The sequence below is a fragment of the Saccostrea cucullata genome, unplaced genomic scaffold, assembly GCF_032062105.1.
Source record: "Saccostrea cucullata isolate Sc308-1 unplaced genomic scaffold, CSIRO_AGI_Scuc_v1 ctg626, whole genome shotgun sequence".
In the NCBI taxonomy this organism is placed as follows: domain Eukaryota; kingdom Metazoa; phylum Mollusca; class Bivalvia; order Ostreida; family Ostreidae; genus Saccostrea; species Saccostrea cuccullata.
In genome coordinates this window covers 287,078-310,072 of record NW_026931150.1, presented here as the reverse complement: position 1 = coordinate 310,072, position 22,995 = coordinate 287,078, and the positions used below count along the sequence as shown (strand labels likewise).

Genomic DNA, 22,995 nt, shown 5'->3' with positions numbered 1-22,995 from the left:
GGAAAGAATTATGCACCAAAGATTTTAAACAGAGAGGGTAATTCTGACCATGACCTAGAAACTTCGACCAAGGTCACTGCATATTCATTGACCAGTGGATCTCTTTGAGTGAAGTAATAGCCAGATAGGGCTAACATGAGAGAAATATGCTCCGGACAAGGATTTTTCATATAATTCTGCTATGACCTTGACCTTTGACCTAGAAATCTGGTTCAAAATCACTGCATGCCAGTTACCCAAAGACACTCTCTGGGTGAAGTATGAGGCAGTTTGGGCCACGGAGAGAGAAGATATGCTCCGGACAAGGATTTTTCATATAATTCTGCTATGACCTTGACCTTTAACCTAGAAACCTGGTTCAAAGTCACTGCACACCGGTTACCCAAAGGCACTCTGTGGGTGAAGTATGAGCCAGATTGGGCCAAGGAGAGAGAAGATATGCTCCAGACAAGGATTTTTCATATAATTCTGCTATGACCTTGACCTTTGACCTAGAAACCTGGTTCAAGGTCACTGCACACCTGTTACCCAAAGGCACTCTGTGGGTGAAGTATGAGCCAGATTAAGCCAAGGAGAGAGAAGATATGCTCCGGACAAGGATTTTTCATATAATTCTGCTATGACCTTGACCTTTGGCCTAGAAACCTGGTTCAAGGTCACTGCACACTGGTTACCCACAGGCACTCTGTGGGTGAAGTATGAGCCAGATTGGGCCAAGGAGAGAGAAGATATGCTCCGGACAATAATTTTTCATATAATTCTGCTATGACCTTGACCTTTAAAATAGATACCTGGTTCAAGGTCACTGCACACCGGTTACCCAAAGGCACTCTTTGGGTGAAGTATGAGCCAGATTGGGCCAAGGAGAGAGAAGATATGCTCTGGACAAGAGATCTCGGACGGACGGACGGACAGACTGATCACTATAGGGCGCCCGCCAAGCGGGGCCCTAATAAACACTTTTTTTAAAAAAAATCAAAATCTATGCTAATGAAACAAGCTACAAAAAACATTATTATACTTCTGTTAAAATGTTTCCTATATAAAGTTCAGAAGGTAAAATAACTATCCTTTATAGTCCACGCATAGCAAAGCTATACCCCGGGGTATAGTTTTTGCTATCCACCCGAAAATTTTCATGCAATTGTTGCAGCCAATTTTGATTTCCAGCGATAAATCTTTAAACTGATGATGTCATAAATCATAATGACTTCAGTAGCATTGTGACGTCATCAGGATTTCAGATTATTCTTGCATAATTATCTTACTCCAAAAAAAGTTCAAACTTCAGAAATTATATACATCAGTATAATAAAACGCTTATCCATTAGTTGTGAGTGGGATAGCTCTTTTATCAAACCCTTGACAGGAACTATTCCCCAAGGGCTTGTCTGAGGGGAATAGTTCTCTGACGCGGGTTTGATAAAAGAGCTATCCCACTCACACCCAGTGGATAAGTGTATACTATACCTCATATATCTTATAAAATGGCTTAAATACCTTTAATATACCATAATCTAGCATAATATTTTATAACATATTTTCATTTAAATTGCTTTTTTAATATTGCACCTAATGCACTTTGCCCATGACCAATATATTGTACAATCAGTAAATAATCATGTATTGTCAAGTAGAATTCTGCTAATGGAAATCGCGATAAATAAATATTCTGCGACCCTTTACTGCTCAGAAACGAGGGAGACATTGATTTTCAATTGTTTTGATGGACTGAATACTGTATAAAAGCATTAATATCTAACTTTACCCCAAAGGCACAGACTATAAAACCAAGATATACATTTTGAGTTCTTTTTTTCTGCACTGTGGTACACCAAATTGAAGCAATTTACATATTTTGCAGATCATAAATGTATCAACTAAATATCTTAAACATCTAATTTGCATGAGCATTTTAATCCCTCAGACCCCAGATATCAAGCTATAATGCCATAAATGTTTCAGTTCTAGTAAAAAATGTTCCAAAGAATTCAGTTCAGGGAAGGAAAGATTCCCTTTTAATAATATCTCCTTAAACTTGGATTTTTTTCCTGACCTAGTAAATGAAACAGCCTACAGCAAATCTGCATGGCCTTATCATTTTGAAGCAATATGCTAAAAAGATTAAACCATTTTTGACATGGCATCAAAAACCTACTTTTGAATGTTTAAGATTGTACAAATCTCATTAAAATTGAATTAAGATATATGTATCTATTTTCTTTGACAGGCCCATGCTATTTTGTAATTCACTGGCAAGATTTAACTCTCAAGATTGAAAGGCCATTTATCAGTGTAGGAATGAAACCAACACTAGAGCATTTAAAGCATGAAAATATTGATCTAATCTTGCATTGTTCGCATGACAGTTACAAATTTATATGGCAAACATATTCCCGTTATACCCTGATCCAAACATGAAATGTAAAAGTCCTATTAGATTAAACTCAATTCTGTATTCTATACCCAGGAAATCTACAGTGCAGGTGGCAAAAAACATACACAACATTGAAAGCAAACACAAATTTCGTATCAATCACATATGGATTTTTTTTATGTAATGCAAATAAACCCCCAATATCTATTTCAACAACTTTAATAAGCAAGTTATACATTCTAAAGAAGAAAATAAGTTAGTTTAAATTAAATCACTATTATATCCTTCTATCCAGACATTATTAAGACAGCATTACTTGAGAAACTATTCACCTGTGATAATTTAATTAAGATTAATTACTGGTAATCAAATTTTATCTCACAGACAGATTGGATTTTTAAATTTTTATAACAGCTAATGTTTCAAATTTCAGTTAGAATTAATCATAGGTAGTTGTATCAAGTTTTCTCCCTTCATGCATCGTATAGAATCATTTCAAATTTAGCCTTTTGTTAGGCAGCTTGATTAATCATCTGCTTTTCAATAGAGACTATATTTGATTGCTGTAATTTATCCTCTGTCAGTACCTTGTATGGTGAGTACATTAGGTTCTGCTCCATACTGTAACAACTGGTCCACAATCTTTATCTGTCCTGACGCACATGCTACATGAAATCTGTAAACGAGAAATTAAACATGAAATCTGCCAAAAGAAAATCTACTTTATCTTGTTCAAAAGAAAGATATTTTTGTCTTTTTGTATCTGTTGGATATTGCTCAAATTAACAGAATTTAATCTTTTGGCATTGGCTTTTAATAAAATGTTTATTCCAATTGAAAACTCTTGTTGACCTTTTTTGGGGGTATATTGGGTGGGTATCAGTAATAATTAATTTAATTCTCTGCCCAACACAAGTGGTTGCTTCAAACCCAAATTAAGAGTTTTTCTTTATAGAAATATATAGGGGCTATTAAAGGGGAAATAAAAATTATGTTTTTAGTTTCACAGACATTTTGGTTAGGCTTTTCTCTAATTAAATTCTTACCACTCAAGAAATTAACTTTTTCAAAGACAAGTGTCCTTACAGACAAATAAAAAATGTCTTATCAAAAATATTCAAAATCTTTAGAAAATATGACCTTCACTGTTAGAAAAAATTATGGATAATAAAAATAGTGAAATTATATTTCTGATTTTTATTTGGGTCATAAAACTCTTCCGAAATCTATATATGTCATCTCATCAAGCCATCATGTGGAGACAGAGCAACAGGTTTTGATAGACCGTTATCACATCCACATCAGGCCTAATAGGAAACAGGTGATAACGCTACACTTCTTCTTGTCATGACGGGGTGGTTATGGGGCACTGATGGATGAATTGTCTGTGTAGTTAGTCTACAAAACTCATCATCACACTAGGAACCAAGGCAGTGACCCACAAACTAACATGTCTGATGACTGCCCAGTAACAACCAAGTCACCAAGTTTTTTTTACCCCCCTTGGAAAATGCCGAAAAATTCCCTATCATAAAACTCCTGTTAGATCTCATCTCTTTGTGTGGTGCAAGGAATGAATTGAGTTTTATTAACAGGGAGCATGACACCATTTTGCAGAGGAGCCATGATTCTGTGAAATGCTTGATAGCAACATCATAATCTAAATTGTCAGACAACACCATTTGACCTTAGTTCCCGATCATGCCACACAAGCATGTCTTGTTTTCATCAACAACCCAATAATTAAATGTACCTATTTCACATTCCCAGCTTTAGAATAAACACAGATGCTTAGAACAGATCCTTGACCAAACAAATACAAAACAGATGAACTGGAGGTCAGAAATTTTCTTTACTTAATTCAGATTCCTTGGGCACACAAGGCACAAAAACCAAACCAGAAGTCTCTGTTGAGACTGTAGCTCTACTGGTTTGTACTTATCAAAAACCATTGCACTAGTTTATGTATCTTTGTATAGTCTACTTGTGTGCCAACTTATTTTGAAATCAAACTAAAACTGTAGAAGGAGTAGAGTTTTAAAGGAATTTTACAGAAAATTCTATTTTTAGTAACCATGGTAACACCATTCATCGCAATCAAAAACCGATGGAATATTCTATGTATCTTAGTGTAGTCTACTTGTGTGCCAAGTTATATTGAAATCAGACCAAAACTGTAGAAGGAGTAGCATTTTAAAGAAATTTCACAGAGAATTCTATTTTAGTAACCATGGCAACACCGTCCATCAAAATCAAAAACCGATGCACTGTTCTATGTATCTTTGTGTAGTCTATTTGTGTGCCAAGTTATATTGAAATCAGACCAAAACTGTAGAAGGAGTAGCGTTTTATAGGAATTTCACAGAAAATTCTATTTTTAGTAACCATGGTAACACCGTTCAACGAAATCAAAAACCGATGCACTATTCTATGTATCTTAGTGTAGTCTACTTGTGTGCCAAGTTATAATGAGTAGCATTTTAAAGAAATTTCACAGAAAATTCTATTTTTAGTAACCATGGCAACACCGAACATCAAAATTAAAAACCGATGCACTATTCTATGTATCTTAGTGTAGTCTACTTGTGTGCCAAGTTATTTAAACAATAAAATGCTTTCTTTGTTTGTTTTTACTGGAATGAACGGAAGCAGCTGTTGCAGAAAAAATACATAACCTGCGTAAGCGGGTTATGTAAATTTTTTCTGCAATAGCTGCGACCGTTCATTCCAGTAATAACAAACAAAGAAAGACATTTTATTGTTTATATTTATATCTGTTTAAATTATCATTTTAAGTAGGATTAAAAATATTAATTATTGTGTTAATGATGCGAACGTCTTTGTACGTTTCATTGATGGAACGGCCACTGATCAAGAAATCTGTACAGGTGATATGCCTAATGTAGTTCATGCAGTGATGAACGCAATGGGTTTTCTTAAGAAATAAAGAAGAAAATCTTCAGTGGATGTAAATATATTGAAATCAGACCAAAACTGTAGAAGGAGTAGCGTTTTTAAGGAATTTCACAGAAAATTCTATTTTTAGTAACCATGGCAACACCGAACATCAAAATTAAAAACCAATGCACTATTCTATGTATCTTAGTGTAGTCTACTTGTGTGCCAAGTTATATTGAAATCAGACCAAAACTGTTGAAGGAGTAGTGTTTTAAAGGAATTTCACAGAAAATTCTATTTTAAGTAACCATGGCAACACCGTTCATCGAAATTAAAAACCAATGCACTATTCTATGTATCTTAGTGTAGTCTACTTGTGTGCCAAGTAATATTGAAATCAGACTAAAATTGTAGGAGGAGTAGCGTTTTGAAAAATTGTTTATAGACAGACGGACAGACAGACGGACAGAGAGACAGACGGACGGACGCATTACTATCGCATAAGCTCTTCTGGTCTCTGACCAGTAGAGCTAAAAATGAATTCTTGATGCATTTCCTTTTCAACAAAATGTTCTCTCAATGTGATAGCCCTATAATATTAGTAATCATTAGTTGCATTATGCAGAATCCAGAATTTAATTCATAACTTAAGTTTTAAACGCAAAAAGGTCAAGTTCACATAAACTGGGCAAGATTAAATTCTGGGTTTGATGATTTAATGACTTTTGATTAGCTGTTGATTTGCTTACACAGACAATCCCCGGGGTCCCAGCTTGGTAGGGACGAGGGTCTTTTTCTGTAGGAGGGACTGCACTTTGTCCACATCCCCCACCTCTATAGCCTTCAGTAGCTTCTCATCATTCTTATTCCACTCTGATAACTGAAAATAGAAAACAAGAGCAAGCTCAAATCCCTGTGCTTAGAAAATGAAGGATTATGGTTAATTACAAAGAAAATTGTCTAAACTGTAGTCCAATCTTGTTATTTCAAGCTTGATGGAAAACTTTGAGATTTGCAAGGATTCAAGATATCAAGGGTCAGATACCTAAAGAACATGTAGTTGAGACTTCTAAACCACTCTTACATATACATGTATATGATATTGGAGATATCGGTGTTCAAAGATACCAATTTGAAAGTTCAGCTATCGGTATTAATATTTAACATGCATATGAATAGTATGGTTTTTAGCATGCAACCTGGTGATATGATTTGTCTTGAGATACCAAAATCTGTAATCTAAAATATTTCTCATCCATCTTTAATCATATTTTACAACCAATATGTTTTATAAGTCTTAACACATCAAAAAATTTCTTTGGTCAGAATTTATCAAACTTATAGCCCAAAGTCTTGAGATGGAATTAGCTGATCTTTCCCTTTGGAGTATGTATGGAAGGAAGTTGATTATGATAAGCAGAATGTCTGACTGGCACCAACAGACAACGGCACACAAACACACCCTCCTTAAAACACAATATCTGATAAAGCTCTATCTTTTTTCTTGCCTCCTTTTTATCTTGATTCCTACAACCTGCTACTTCCTGCCATTGTATGTGATAATTACTTTGTACTAGCAGCCATTCACAACAAGGAAATTTACTCCATTCACTGGAGTATTTATATAGGAGAAAAACATGCTATTGTAGGTGGAATTTCATTCAAGAACTTTCATGTTCAAAAGGAGTTTGTCTTGTTTATTTCATTGAAACTTATACATGATAGTATACTATGCATAAAGGATTGTGTAAAAGATCATGCAATCCGAAAGTATATTGTTTACGTCAATCTACAGTCATCTTTATCAAGTGCAATATTTCTGGCTTCTGTTTACATAACTTATATTTAATGCAATATATTAATGTCATTTCATCTAAATGCAATAAAAATTCTACCAGCAGATGCTCCCTCCCTGAAACCTGAACATGCATCTTGACACAGAAAGATTAAGCTATCTGTTTTATCTATTCAGAGAGATAGTCTGTAACAGACAAACTAGCACCTCCCTAGCCAACATCCCAACCTAAAAACATCATCATATCAATGTTGTGAACCAAGGCAATTTCTGCAAATCTTTTTTTTTTCTTCTTTCTGTCTGAGACAAACTATAAAATGGTAATCTCAAAATTATGACCAGTATTGTTATAATTTGTAATCGTCTGATGATATTGGAATGCCATAAAACCTGCCTCAAACAACACTTCCAATAAGATTATTACAAACTCCACACACTTCATAACATAATGATCTACACCAGGGTTTGTCAAATGAGTAATTTCTTTGTTTCCCTACTCCTGCTGCTTTCCCATTTACACCAAGATAGAGTTCTAATTGTTATGAGATTTACATCACTCTTTTCCTCCTGTTTTTTCATTACTAGCTCAGAATTCTGTTTGATGTATAGCAGGACCTAACTTTTGTAATTAAGTTTTAATTAGCAGCACAACGTGAAATTGAGTTCATGGATCTCAAAATATATACACAGGGACTCTGGTTATCAAAGACCTAAAATGTTCATTTTCACTTTTATAAAGATAAACATTAATTTGATTCTTGAAGCTTTGCTAATATTTTCTCTGAAAACATGAATTTCTCCCTTTTCTTTATCTCTTTTATTCCTTTTCTTTTCATTTCTTTCTTTCCTTTTTCTGAAAGGCTTAAATACTGTTGTTTTTTGCAAGCTCAGAAACATTTTGCATTCAACAAAATATTCTCCTTGAGGATAAAGCTAATATGGTTTAAAATTATCAAAATATAATTTTCTTCTCCCTGTAAAAAGTTATACACACATCACAATTTTTGATTCTCTTTCTATCTGAAGCCACATGACCCCTTTAAAACTGGAAAGCATTGAAAATATGAATACTTACATCTGTTGTACTTTTCCGAAACTTGAACAAACCAAGCTTTTTACTCTTGTTTTTGGCAATTAGCTTTGACATGTCTGTTGTCTCACAAAATCACATTGTCCAAGATGCTACATCTACAAAGGAAGGCAAAAAATATAAGCACTTTATTCAGATTACTTCACAACAAGCAAAAAAAATAAAATAAATTTGCTTAATTTGCATTTCATTTTCGAGTAAACAATTAAGAATTATATTTCATTATTTACTACCTCCCTCATACACATTCCAGCATAAAAATGCACAAATTAATTATGTATTTATTTTTAAATAATGTGACAAACAACTTTGGTTATATCTTATATGGCTGATTTAAAGAAACCTGAATGCTTTTTCCAATACCTTTTTATACCGATATTCATTCTAATAAAAGCATAATTTGTGCTATGCATATTGGTATATGTTTCTCCAAGACCTTTTTACCCTCACCCCTGTCCCTTTCAGACTTGGCGAATATTGTTCTCGTAGGTTAACTAATAAATCTTTGTGTTTGTCTCAAATATACTGTAAACCATGGTAAACATGGAAAATTTCATCCCCATTTGATTTTTGTTCCATTTGCCTACTCAAACGAGACAATTTCAAAGAACACAGTATACTTTCTTCAATGGAACTGTCACTGGGCAAATTTAAAAGGGAGCACATTGTTTGCAAGTGTGAAAGGCGAAAATAACACAAGGTGAAAATAACCCTGTATACACTACAGTAGCAATAATTTTATAACATTTCAAATGCAAGGCCAGAATATGAAACAAAAATACTGATTTGTGAAACCAAAAATTGTTCCTCAAAAGAAAAAATTTGTGTTTTGAATACATGGAATAAAACATTCATTTGTTTCATTGTTTATTTTAATATCTCTGTCATGAATAGTCCATGAAAATTCCTCCTTTATATAGTGGCAGAAATGCTTTTTTTTTTTATCTTTTAATGCAATACTCTTTCTTCTACTATGTTCTACTCTATGCAAACTCAAGGACAAATCCCCAGCATGAATAATTCATGAAAATTAACATTTCCTTAAACCGTATCATTGAATGAGTCTTTTTTAATACCATAGTATCATAATTAAAGAATCTTAACTTTAAGACAAATCTGTATTCTGTGCATGTGCATAAATAATGAAGGGCACATGGATAACTATTATATGGTCCCATTACTGGTTAATGAGCATTCAGAATGTAAAAAGCTTCTGCCAAAGAAGACATCCCAGCCCCATCATAATGATTGAGCATTTGTCCTGGTGGTGCAGTTTTATGTAAAAATGTCACTTTGTCCTATCACCTATAAAACAACCATTTACATGGTCACTTTCTGTAGTCATCTTGTGTCTTTCCAAACCAGAGAGAGATATAAAAGAGCTCCATTAATGTCAAGATTATCACATATTTCTATGATGTGTTTTAAGAGCATGATTACAGTCCACACAATTTTTTCCCTTATGAATCCTTCACATGTTTTCCCCCTTTTTTTCCTTTTAGTTCTTTTTAAGGGGGGTCAAACAAAGTAAATTTTCAGATAATTATTCAATGACTTTAAGATACATGGGGATGATGCTCCTGATTTGTTAACTGTTTCTAACAACTTTTGAGCTTGATTACTGTTTCTTAAAAATAAATTGAATCTCACAAGAAATAATGACCTTGTCAACAAGGTGGAATATTGAGATCACTCAAAAAATAATAATCTTTTTTTTTCATAGTAAGACTGACATCTGGGGAAAACACCATTTCAAATACTGTAGATCACTAAATTTTCGTGACACCTTATTTTCGCGAGATAGTCATTGACTCTTGATAAGCGAGACAGAATTTTCACAAATTGTGGTTATATTGTTCTATATAATCTTAAGGAATGCTATTATACGTGAGAATTAAATTTTCGCAAGCACACTGTCTCGCGTAATTACGCGAAAATAAAGTTCTCGCAAATAAAAAGTGATTTACAGTATACTTACCTCCTATCCTTGTGGGATATTTCTTGTTTTATAATATTTATCGAAAGCACGGAGTGTATTATGTATGAAATAAGAGTTCAAATGTTGTATGAATACCTATAAACCCAATAGGAACCATGATAGGATACCAAGACCTTACCAATGGATAATACCATGTTTGATACACAAATCATTACAAACTGCTACTCTAAAAGCAAATATAGAAAAACAATTTTGTCAATTTTAAACACTGCAATTAGCTGAGCCTAATGTCATAACCCCTTAATTAAGTGTATCTTCTAAAAGAGCACTAGATGTACTATTGGTTAAATGCATTTTATATGGTTCTACGTTATGTATACAGGAACAAATGCTCTTGACAAGTCTACATCAAACATGGAACTCTGCTGTCACTGCACACGAATCAACTAAAAATTAATCATTATTCAATATTTGTATTCAATAAGTAATTATACAGAAACAATAAATTTACTTCCTTACCTCACTTGTTTGATTTATGTAAAATTTTGACATAAGGGGTCCATCAGAGCCTCTTCAGTTTGAATATAACAAGCTAATATACTTCTCCAAAATCTTCAGTTATAACAATGCTACATAATTGATAAATCCACTAAGCTTAGCCTAAAGTTTGCCCAAGTGTTCAATATAACACTTTTGCACATGAAGAAAACACCAAAGAAGTCAAACAAAACAGGAAAAAAAAACAACAGTGCTGGAATGCCGAGCAAATAGCCTCCAGTTGTGGTCAACAAGATATGTACGACAATTAAGAGAATTTCTCTAGTCAGGTGAGAAATTGTACAAAGAAATTACCACAGGTAAATAATCGCTGAGCCATCAGCACAGGTACAACCGTCAATATTTATTGGGCTTATCTGTGTAAGAAATGTCAATAGAATTTACTGCTGCATGGAGATGCCAAGGACAGAGTAAGGAAGATTTTCAAAGAGAATACCCCCCCCTCCATATAAACAATTACTACTTTCATCCTGACATGGAATTGTTTGTATGATTTTCATATACAGGTGTAAAAAAAAAAAAAAAATCAGAATTAGGTGTGTTTTCATGTGTGTAAATTGTGTAATTTAGGAATTCAAAAAAAAAAAATTGATGTGGCAGTGCACTGAGATAAAGCTCAATATGTATATTACACAATAAATACCGGTACTACACCAGTGACCACATTCACAGGTACTTTAATTTCATATTCATTATAATATTCACCCATCTTGAAAAAAACAAACAAACATACAATAGTTTATCTATATGCTTGCAGGATTTCAAATCCATGACAGTAAGAACTAGTAAGAATTAATAATGTTCAAGAATTGTTATTTCACATTAGCTTTTAATATCATACTCTCTTCATAGTTCATTGCCATGCACAGGATATATCAATTATCTAAAGCACTCATTTATTTAACCATAAAAAAATCCATTAAATGTTCTGTAGGAATTTAAATATGACCTAGTTGTGGCATATGGAGAAATTTGTTGCATTCCAATGACTGACAATGGCATACTTCATAGCTGCATGAGCAAAATGGATTATATGAAAAGGCACCTAGCCTAAAAATTAATACTTTAGTCAGGGTTAAAAAACAAACAAACAGGTATCAATATCAACAAGTCTTTCTAGAGATACAAAACATATATCAAAGTTTATGTGCAATATTATCAATGTTTCGTACTGGGACATATTAATTTAAATTGCTAGTTAGGGATATAAACAGAAGCATTGTTAGTTTTCCTATTAGTTTTTTTTATTAAGGTCTTCTGTTTCCAATGGAAGACCTTCTACTGATTCTGTTGGTAAAGATTATTATTCTTTTTTTTTTCTTCTACTTCCTAGACGCCAACTTTGAAGCCTCATATCTCACTCATTTCTCAATTGATTTCGTTCAAATTTTCAGAGGTACTAGACGTTACTAAACTCTATCAGAATGCTGTCTAAAATTCCAAAAAGTCACTTCTGGTTTTGAGTTATTTCTCTTTAAATGAAAATTTATAGGCTTTCATTTCCAGACAAAGGCTCAGAGACGACTAAGCTGGAGCAGAAATTCTACTGATTTTAGATAATAGAAGGATTGAAGTTGTGCACATCGGTTTTTGTTTTTCGATTTCTTTATTTAAAATGGTGCTATATAGGGGTCAAAAATTAGAATGCTCAAAAGAGCCAAAAATTACTCATATTTTGCTTTTTATCTTCTAAACTAAAAATATTTTGTTAAAATATATAAAACATAATTTGTGCAGAATTAGAAGATCTTTCAAATGATATCTCGGAAAAAGGGCTGACCCCTAAATTAAGGGATCTAGAGGGGCCAAAAGTTTCTTCCAGATATCTCAAAAAGTATTGAGAATTTGTAATACATCAAAGAAGCAAAATTGTTTAAAATCTCTGGTAAAATCTACTGATGTCATCAAAATACGTCCTGTGACGTCACTTCCGGCCAAACCGGAAGTAGTCCGAAACTGCATATTTTTGCCGTTTTTGACATGTTTTGGGGAAATATTTGTCACTGGAAGCATATAACTTAATTTTCCGTCCGTCGACGTCACTTCCGGTCAAACAGGAAGTAGCAAAAAATGGCTTACTTTTGCAATTTTCAATAGATTTGGAAGATTTAAATCATAAGAGATGTCATTTCTCTTTTTTTAAAAAATAAAAGTTACTTCCGGTCAAACAGGACGGAAGACCTACTCGTTGCTTTGCAATGAGCTTTGCTCTAGTTATTATACACGATTCTTTTTCACGAGTTTTACAGAGTTATCGCGCTTTGTCACACGGCGGCGTTGTCATCGGCCGCCATTACGGTGCTGATAATGTGATAATAGTGACAGTAAGCACTACGAATAAATGGGTGACAAATACATTGTTTTCTTTGTTTTCCAAAATCGGACATGCTGAGATACGACTGGAAAAGTATGTTAGTATAGTAAATAAATTTAACGAGAAGATATACGTGTTTTTTTTTTAAATCAAGCTTTCAATTTCAGTTTATTAGTTAACCGCCCGTACATGTAGGTATCTGAAATATATGATTTCCCCCAAATATGTACACATGTAATATACATTTAAACAACCTAGCATTTGGAACCATAAAAAATAAAATACAAGTATATCTTAAACTAAGGCTTGGTATCAGCTTGATATTTTAAACTGTATTGTAGTAAATGCACTGAGTTTGAGTTACCACCCATGTATATTTTGCTACATTGCCAATAAAACAGTAACAGGAAAGGAGAAAATATATGGCTGGACTAAGGGCCCTCCATTCGGACAAGTGACCAAGACATTTACTTGTCCAAACTTCAACTTCACTTGCCTGAAAATTTTTCAATAAATTTTGATTGATTTGTGATATTTTTGATAAAAACAACTAACACATAAAATGAAATTTTATCCAAGCTTTCAGTCCTGACAAAAACATAAAAGTTCACAAGTGAACCTTTCAACATCAAACAGAATTCAAACTTCGTAAGTTCCATTATGCAATAAGTGAACTTCGATTCTGATCAAATGTGAACTCAATTAATAGCGATCCCTTAGTATTGTGATCCAAGTTTGGTTTTATGTACAGCTTCTGTCTTGAAACTACCGATAACTTTCAACAGTCGTTCTTTTTATTATTTAGAGACTCCTTAACAGTGAAATGCACTTGTCCAATAGGACAAGTGCCAAGCAATATTTACTTGTCCGTAATTTTTTTTTCACTGGTAGCTGACAAGCCTTAATGTCGAGCCCTGTGGACTGGGAGTCAAACCCAGGACCCCTGCATCATAATTCAGGTGCAACTGTGCTCTACCGAATGAGAAATCCAGGCCAATATCCATGACCCAAACCATTACATCCCTCCCTCCTTAAATTGTCTTTTTTCTCAAAGATACAACCCAAATTCTCATTGGCCCCTGGCAGGACTTTCACCTTCAAGTCCAGGGGTGGTCAACAGCACCAAATCTGTAACAGGAAAGGAGAAAACGTATGGCTAGAGTGGGAGTCTTACCCAGGATCCATGCATCACTAGTCAGGTGCTCTATCGATTGAGCTACCCAGGCTGATATCCATGGAAATGTTTAAGTATGACATTGGGAAAATCTAGCACTTTGTGCCATTGGGAATGGGTCCGATATTCAGTATGAATTTGAGGTGAGTACTACTGTCCTGCATAGGCATCACTTAAAATAAGTATAATTAATTACATTATAGGCTAGCTTTAGAAACTCATATTTGATGATTTCAATTGACAAAGTCACATGAAACCCTATTATCATTGCAATCTCATAAAAGATGTGATTGTTTCATAGAGATCCAAGTATTCTAAATAATGAATAAACATTTATGAACGTTTAAAGAGTTTATTTAGTCAATGCCTTTGGATATTGGAACATTTGGAAGTGATCATTTTACCCCTATGTAGGTGTCTACATTTTCTTTGACACAATGAGGAATCATGTGCATGTCATGTTTATTATTATTTGGAGGGAGTTGTCTCTCCTATCGTTTCCCCATACCTGTCATAACACAGATAAAAGTCATTGAAACAAAAATGAGCATCTCAAAAAGCATGTTACTGTAGAACTTACCTTTCATTATCTTCAAGGTACAAGTACCCCCTACATGCCAAAAGAGCTGAAGAAACTTGTAGAGAAACCCACCAAACTACGAAAACACTTGTAGTATACTGCGCATGCTTTACTTCTACTTCCTGTTCCGCGAAAGGTAGAAATATGGGTTGTCTAAAAACTTATCAAAACATTCAATTCCTTCTTCCCAAACACTGACGGTGTAAATATTTCAATATATTTGCGGTTAAATTATCATTGATTTGAAATTGTAAAACTTTGCATATTTTCTTTTATGAACTTTTAACACACTATTAAAAATATATTCAGCAATTTCAAATTTGGATACAGCCCCCAAAACGTCACTTCCTCACAGAGTAAAATCGAAGCCGAAAGACGATATTCCATCAGTTAGTGCTGAAAATCCACAATGGATGGACAGTTGATTTGGATACTTTAAAGTACTCTTTCGAAAATGGAATACGGTTGAATTCAAAATGATTTGGAATTTCGTTTATTTAGGAATATTTATAGAAATTTAAAAGTATTCTGATATTATTTTCAACCGTTTAGAAACTGATTGGTGCTGATACTGGACGACCCATCGACCATTCCAAATAATCTAGCCATGAGGATTCATGGCAGATTCATTATTCAAATATCAGTTCTAGGGTTCGTCCTGATTAACTATGTTTGTTCAAACAAATACACAAATACATGGGCTTTATATATTGAAGGAGGTGAAGCAGTTGCAAGATCTTTGGCTCAAAAGCATGGTTTTGTTTATGTGGACCAGGTAAGAAAAACAATATTTAACAAAATCGTTCAAATTGAATACACTTAACTGTGCTGACTTTTTCTGTAAAATGTTATTCAAAATTCCCTGTGAGCTAAAGTAAAGAAAACCATTTAGATATAAATTGCAATACACTTAATTTGTAATAGAATCTGGTGATAAATAATGTACAGCTGATGTACATGCAATTTTTTGGAGTAGCTAATACTTTTGTGCTAAGGTAAAAATGTTGACATTATTACAGTTTAATCAAAAACATTTTTATAGTATTTCTGAGTCCTCATTTCTTTGAACAGCACTTGAGAGAGTACAGCACATTCTAAATGTTTCCTAAAATGTAGTTTGCATGTATACATGTGCCTGTTTTGAAGAATCTTAGAATTTCCATGGAAACTCAATGTATAGATAAGCAATGAATTTGGAAGTTTCAGAGAATCTTTTACTGATAAAAGCTCCCATCTTCTCAACCACTATATTGCCTGGAGATTTTCTATTACAGATACATTGGCTACACAGTTATAGATAAAGGCTTAATTGCCTGTGCATTATCAAAGTGGCTTTATTGAATTTCCCTCTTCTTAAAACTTCTCTACATGTATTTCCTTATAGTATAGATAATTTGAAGAGAAATCTTATTCTGAAAGAATCTACTTTATATTTCATTATTTGTTCACAGATTGGAATGTGGATTTAAATAATTAATTCATAATATATCTTCATTGATCATGATGGAATATTTCATTTTTTAAAATTTATTATACATTTGCCATATGTATTTGTGCATGTATTGTATAAAATACTCCATTCTCTTTATTTGCTACTAAGAAGTAGTAACTTTTTAAATCCTAATTTGTAATTTTTTTTGCCTTTTTTTTTTGCTGTTTTCATATTCATTATTTATTTATAACTCTTTAAATGTACTCTCAAGGTTTCAAAAGAAATAGTCTTCCTAAATATACATAATTTGTTCAACAGAATGATATAGATGATCCTTGCATTACAAATTCCTTATTATTCAAAACCAGAATCTTCATCAAATATTCAGCCTTTAGCATTAGGGATATTTATTGCATGTTAAACATGTTAAAGTTACAAAAAAAAAGTATGCAAACAATTTCTCATTTATAATTCACACAGAATTTCATAGTCTGTAGTGCGAATGATATAAATATTTCATGACCCAATATCTACTGTCAGAATCCAGATTTGTGAGTTTTAATCCTATGGAAAATAGTTTCCTATAGACACTCATAATTATGCTTTCCTAGTTATTACTTCAGGTTTATTTTCTATATATTATAAATTATTATATATCAAAAATTATTATGTTTTTGTGTTTATTTCCATACCACAAACATTTCTTTCATGAATGTATTTTTCCATTAAATAGAAAAGTCAGTTTTATTTTGTGTACATATGCTTTGAGAAGAACCCAAATTATCAAATGTTGAAAAATGGTATATACATGTACAAGTCTAATTAAATCAATATTGTCTCTTTTGCCTTACAGTAATAAAATAGAGATGATTACATGACTGTAATAGTTATATAAAATCTTCAAATTTTTATTATATTAACAGCATTAGGTATTTACATTTTCTGGCACAAGAAAAAGCATTGATACTCCTGGAACCAAACACCTGGATTCTGAATCAAATTTGATTCCAATTTGCCAGGTGAATAAGAAAAAGCCTGGACTTTTCTACAAGGAAAACTAATTAGAGAGTTACTTTTTTGTGTTTTCTACGGAGGAAAAGTACACTGACATGTTTGTAGAGTTGCAGGATCCACGAAACAATTGCACACAAACAAGTTTTCATTTCCGCTGATGAATGCATGCAAAACAGATGGTTTGGAAAGCAATAACTTTGAAATAGAAATGTTTAAATATTTTTTATTTTAAAAAATCTGCTGTTTTTATACAATATGTAATAATGATATACATGTACAACAGATAATTATTTTGTATCCTAGCTTGTATAATTATATATATTAAAAGTTAAACTATCCAGGTAACTCAAGTGGGGGGGGGGGGGGGGGTACGTAAACCATTATACTAAAATATTTCATTTATATTTACACATTAATTTATAAGGTTTGTATTTATCTTGATCAGAATAGTAAAAAAGACATTTATGGTAAAAATATGACACTGGTACTTGAAACAAATTTCTCAAGGTCTTATTTAAGATTTTGCCTTTGAATTCTCTGCATCCAACTTTTGATGTGTTGAAATGGCACTGTTGATGCTTGTAAAGTGTAATTAAGATTCTTTATACAGAATCATCCCATAGCAGTAACATGAAGAGAGTTTTCTGTTCTGTAGTCATGTTTTTGTATTGTTTATGTAGATACTTTGTGTATGGTTCATTACGTTCTTCAACATCAAAGAAACCCAAAAAAGGAAATGAGTGTCAAGCGTTTCAGGGCAAAACAACAGTTCAGCAGTAGTCATGTTTGTAGATATGTAGGAAGTTTCTTATCAAACTGTTGTCACCTGGTTTTCGAGAAACATATTGTGGGATAATTAATGAGTATTTCATTGATGTTTTTTTTTTCATTGATAATTCTGTCATTGACAAATTTGATGCATTTTTTTTTTCAATGAAAAAAATTTTAAATGCAAAATGCTATATGTTTTATAAAATCAACAAAATTTCAAGAACAAAGTAGTTAACAATATTTCTCTTTAAAAAATTCAGAATGAAAATGTGAAGTAAATACGTACAATTGTTATGATTAAAGCTTAATTTCATATGTACATTTTAATTGCACTTTTTAAAAATGTATTAAAATGCATGCTTTTAATAGTTCAGTAAGACTTATATGCAAATTGGGTTTCAATATTTCAATAACTTTGCCAATTGCTATAATTCTGTTGTAGACATATTCTTATTTATGTGATGGTCTTTATGACTGAATTCTGTTGTTGTTGGTAGGGATGTATAATAACTCTTGTTTTTTGATAGAGTCAATTATTCCGAAAAAGGCCATATTGATCCTATATACAGGTTTATATGATTAAACTCCCAAGGTGCAGCGATCACACACAGTGCATAAATGCTTGTGTGGTCATTACTTCTATTGAATGCATTTCCAACTAGCTAGAAGCTCAAGTATGGACAAACATTTTGTCAACCAGGATTTATTCAAAATCAATGTTGGCCCTGGCACAATAGGAATAATGTTGACTATATGGGCAAGATCTCTATTGATTAGTTCAAATCAATTGTCCTTCTGTCTGGTCCAATTATTGCCAATATTTCCCGAATTGAGTTATAAATGTTAAACATATTTCAAGTTAGAAAACATTTTACACTTAGTGTTTATGGGTTTAGGCTTCTAACTAACACAAAAAATGCCAAAGCTTTCAGTAAATATGTATGCACATCATTTAAGTCAATGTTCAAAGTGGTATTTTGAATTTTAAATTGCATCTAAACTTTGGAATAGTAATTTTATTTTAATTAGAGCATATTTGGAATACATGTAGTAATTTTATTTTAATAAGAGCGTTAGATTTCAATTTAAAAAGGTAGAATTTTGAAAACAAATTGGTTACATGTTTAAACACAATTTCATGTCACATTTAGCAAATAGAATGTAAGTTTACGTTTATAAAAATAAGAGTATTGATGTATCCATTATTTGTATTTTGTAGATAATGCCAGATTATTATGCATTTCAACATAGAAAGGTAGCAAAACGGTCTGCCATCCCTAGCTCCTATCATCACAGAACCATAATCCAAGAGCCAAATGTGAGTACAGCTGATAGAAAGAAATAGAGACGATGTAAACTAAAAAATTGTCAAATGTACTTTGGAACATCAAACTATGATTGAAATAATTTACTTTCAACAAAGTAATTATCATTCCTATGTGAAAACTTAAATTTTAAATATTTTGAATTTTTTATCAATAAAAGGATATGTGGTATTTGACACATGTAGCTGAAATGTTTTCTACAGTTCTCTATAGAATTGTTTTCATCATTTACAAAACTTTGTGGTGATCAAGAGAACACTATAGTGACCTGAATGAGATCTTATAAGGAAAACTGATGACACATTTAAATAATGTGATTTTAAATTTGTGATTAAGTCTTGCCAACATAATGTTATCTAAAAAAAAACTTTGTGAGCAATGAGCTCACTAGAGAACACTCCATATAGTAACATGTATAATGGCAAAGTCCATGTTTTGCTGTGGCCGGGAAACTCAAAATATGTGTCGAATCTAAAAGTAAAATAGGAGGTGCACACAATATGTAATAAAGATTCTGTGAAAGTTTCATCAAATTTCATTCAGTGGTATGAAGGAGTTGCGGATTAGGTACCCCAAAGCATAATGTTAACGATTACTATATACCCTCCCGCTTTTCAAGCGGGGGTATAAAAATGTCCACTGAATCGCATACTTTGCTTTAACCCGTAAACAGAAGGTTATCATGTTTCTGAATAAAATGGCTCCTTTTGACTGCGTAACTGTATAAATTTGACAGCAATAAATTTATCTTAATGTCATTTTTCATTTTTTGAAATCTTTTCACCTGTGTGTGGCCCAATTTGAATAGGAAATGATTTTGCAAAGATCCAACTTTTACATTTATTGCTCCATTTCTGTTTTAGATATTCTGGTACATGAGTATTATGTATGAAATTTTCAAAAACTTTCATTCATCTCTGAGATCTATTAAAACTTCCCATGCTTACAATAATGAGTAAAAATTCATTTGCAGGTATTATCGTACAGTCTTAAAGGGTTAAGAATTTTTTGAATGGCTTTGTAGGGAGGGAGATTTCCAATCGCAGGTGATAGCACAAAATTAAATAAGGTGGCATTTGAAATAAATAATATGCTCCAAATCAAATCCCAATACCAGGGAAAGAAAAATATGGTTATCAAATAATGTCATCTGAAATGTAAACACTTGAAACCTCCTATTAAAATGTACCACTTGTTTAAATTTGTGCCTTGGTGTGGTATATTGAACAAGAAAAACCACAGTTATACAATGAACAATGCATGGGAATTTTATCATTAGGTGAAAAAGGACAGGAATTGAATCTTTGTCATCTTTAAATATCAGTGAAAAATGTTGAGTTGTATTGAACACGGGAGGTGTGAATCATTATGCGAGTCAACAATATGTTGAGACATTCTTTAAGGATATGAAGTGTTTAAATTTGATAAATTCATCAGAAAGACATGTCTGTGAAGACTCAATGATGTAATTTATTGCACTTTTTACTTGAAAAATTATTCTTCAGTGCTTAAGTGTGTCTATTTATTTTAAATTTTATGGTAAAGGAGTTGGCTATAGATTCTATAAAACCCAAAATTTATTCATACTTTGTGCGTAATTGCCTTATTAAGGGATGGCTTTCTGCTATATTAGCAAGCTTGAGTCTTGGTCCACAGATGGAAACATTATTCTCAATATTCAAAAGTTCAGTAAGGGAGTTAGAAGCTGTTTTCTTTCTGAAAGAAACTGGTTCTGCAAATACAAGGCAGAAAATCCATACACATGTATTCCTTAACTGCATAAAAATATCTTCCCGGGAGACTGGTCTGCAGTAAATATGTACAAGTTGTGTAAGCCGGCATCATTTGATTGACAAAATGGTTAATTATTGCTGTCTATGCAGATCTGAAGTTATGCTCATAAATTCTCATATGGGCCATCTTCTGGCATATTAGTTGGCTGAAGTCGATATTGGGATGCAAATCTACCATCTCTTCAGATCACAATCCAGGATAGCCCATACAAAATTCCTTCTTAAACTGGCTGTAATCAAGATTTTATTGATATTGCCATGCAATATAGTACTGATTAAGTATAATACCGGGTTCTATTGTACTTTCTCTTTAGTAGGGGTGTGCAATATTACCGGTATATCGGTATATTGCGGTATTATCCACCACGATAATATATCGCGATATGAAAATGAAATACCGGTATTTCACGATATTTATAAAAATATATAAAAACCTCCTTTATTGTAGAAACTGCTGAAATAATACTTGAAACTACGTAAGGCTTTTTCTTTCTCGAAAGAATTTATTGGAGAGAGAGAGAGAGCTTTTAATTCACTGTTGCGGTTTTGAATATCTTACATTTAAATCAAAATTAAAAATTAATAAGACTTTAAAATGAAAATTTATGAGAAAGAACATTTAAAAAACATTTCTACAATGTATATACCATGTTTACTGTGGTTCTCAAATTCTCGAAATCTTCTGATCAACATCGTATGAAATGTAAAGTTCTGTATACACGTACATATTAGAAGTAAACAGTCATCCATGTTTAACTAGTAGCAGTGTTAATTTAATTATTTTTTAAATAACTTTCATGCCATTTTAAACACATCATGCTATACCAGAAGCATGTGCATATTAAAAGAGTAGATGTAGGTCATTTCCTGACCGTATACATAAGGTGAAATTAGGTCGGGTTAGACTAAAACACCAAAACGCACGAGAATAGGTCACATTTTTTTCTGGTTTTAATTTTACAACCAGAGTAAAATTATTCCATAATGTATTGTTTTAATCTTTAACAATATTTTATGCTTTAAAACATTAAAAAAAATTATATAATCTATAAATTAAAAAAAAAAAAAAAAAAGAAAATTTCATATTGTTTTATTATTTTACCTTAGTATTAAATATAAAGTGTTATTAAATTAATTTGATAAAATTCAAATAGTCTTTGAACTTTCAGCATTTCAAACATTCTGCTCAAATTTATTATTTTAATTCAATATATTGCAATATATTGCAATATTCAAGGTAAAATATTGCAATATATCGCAATATGGTTTTCACTCACAATACCCAACTCTACTCTTTAGTTATTATAGTACACGGTATCATGTGATTTATTGGTCTTGAGAAAATGTTTGATAGAAATTTGCTTGAAGTTTAGATCAGAAAAAAAAAATTACAATTAAGTTTCAGCTTTTAATTTAGCAAAAATAACAGTCCAGTTTTTATTACAATCCAAATCCAATTTTTTAAAGAAAGAAAATTTGCTTCACTTGTAAAGAAATTGAATTAAAAAAAGGTTTCATTTTTATAATTTAATTCACATAAGATTCGTCAAATGGACACTTCTGTCAGTTATGAAAATTCTGATTCCAGTAGATCAGTAGGCACTAGCCTCTCTTTGAGGAGATTAGCCTCCTTCTGAATAGATTTAGGTGATGTTACTAAAGGTAGGATAAATCACAATGGTGATAAGATCTTGCACTGAATACAATGTTGTACACAGGGGGAGATGTTTTGGGAGCTCCAGCTGGGTTGCTCTGAGGGGTTAGATGCAGATCAGCAGTTCCATTAAGATCTGTATCAGCCTGACTACTTACGTTAGCTTACCCCATCACACCATCCTTGGCTGACAGAACAGACCCTCTTCCCTCTCTTCTCTCTGACTTTTACTAGGAAGGCAGCAGATCACAATGATTATCATAATCAGCTAAAAGGATCAA

At 32.5% G+C, this 22,995-nt stretch overlaps 2 protein-coding genes across 3 annotated transcripts in view; one reads left to right on the top strand and one right to left on the bottom strand.

The window, feature by feature from the left end:
• The window catches only part of LOC134231582 (ankyrin repeat domain-containing protein 24-like), a 34,694-nt gene extending 19,844 nt beyond the window's left edge, over nucleotides 1–14,850 (bottom strand). For both annotated transcript variants that reach the window (XM_062713548.1, XM_062713550.1), the window contains exons 1-4: nucleotides 14,726–14,850; nucleotides 8,146–8,258; nucleotides 6,025–6,155; nucleotides 2,965–3,053 (exon numbers count right to left, since the gene is read on the bottom strand). In XM_062713548.1, coding sequence (XP_062569532.1) covers nucleotides 2,965–3,053; nucleotides 6,025–6,155; nucleotides 8,146–8,217 — 292 coding nt within the window. In that variant the 5' untranslated portion in view covers nucleotides 8,218–8,258; nucleotides 14,726–14,850. The remainder of the gene's footprint in view (nucleotides 1–2,964; nucleotides 3,054–6,024; nucleotides 6,156–8,145; nucleotides 8,259–14,725) is intronic.
• Nucleotides 14,851–15,087: 237 nt separating this feature from the next.
• LOC134231578 (furin-like protease kpc-1) overlaps nucleotides 15,088–22,995 on the top strand; it is a 47,958-nt gene continuing 40,050 nt past the window's right edge. Inside the window, 2 exon segments of the mRNA XM_062713544.1 lie at nucleotides 15,088–15,500; nucleotides 19,162–19,260. Of these exon segments, the coding sequence (XP_062569528.1) occupies nucleotides 15,333–15,500; nucleotides 19,162–19,260 (267 nt within the window). The 5' untranslated portion in view covers nucleotides 15,088–15,332.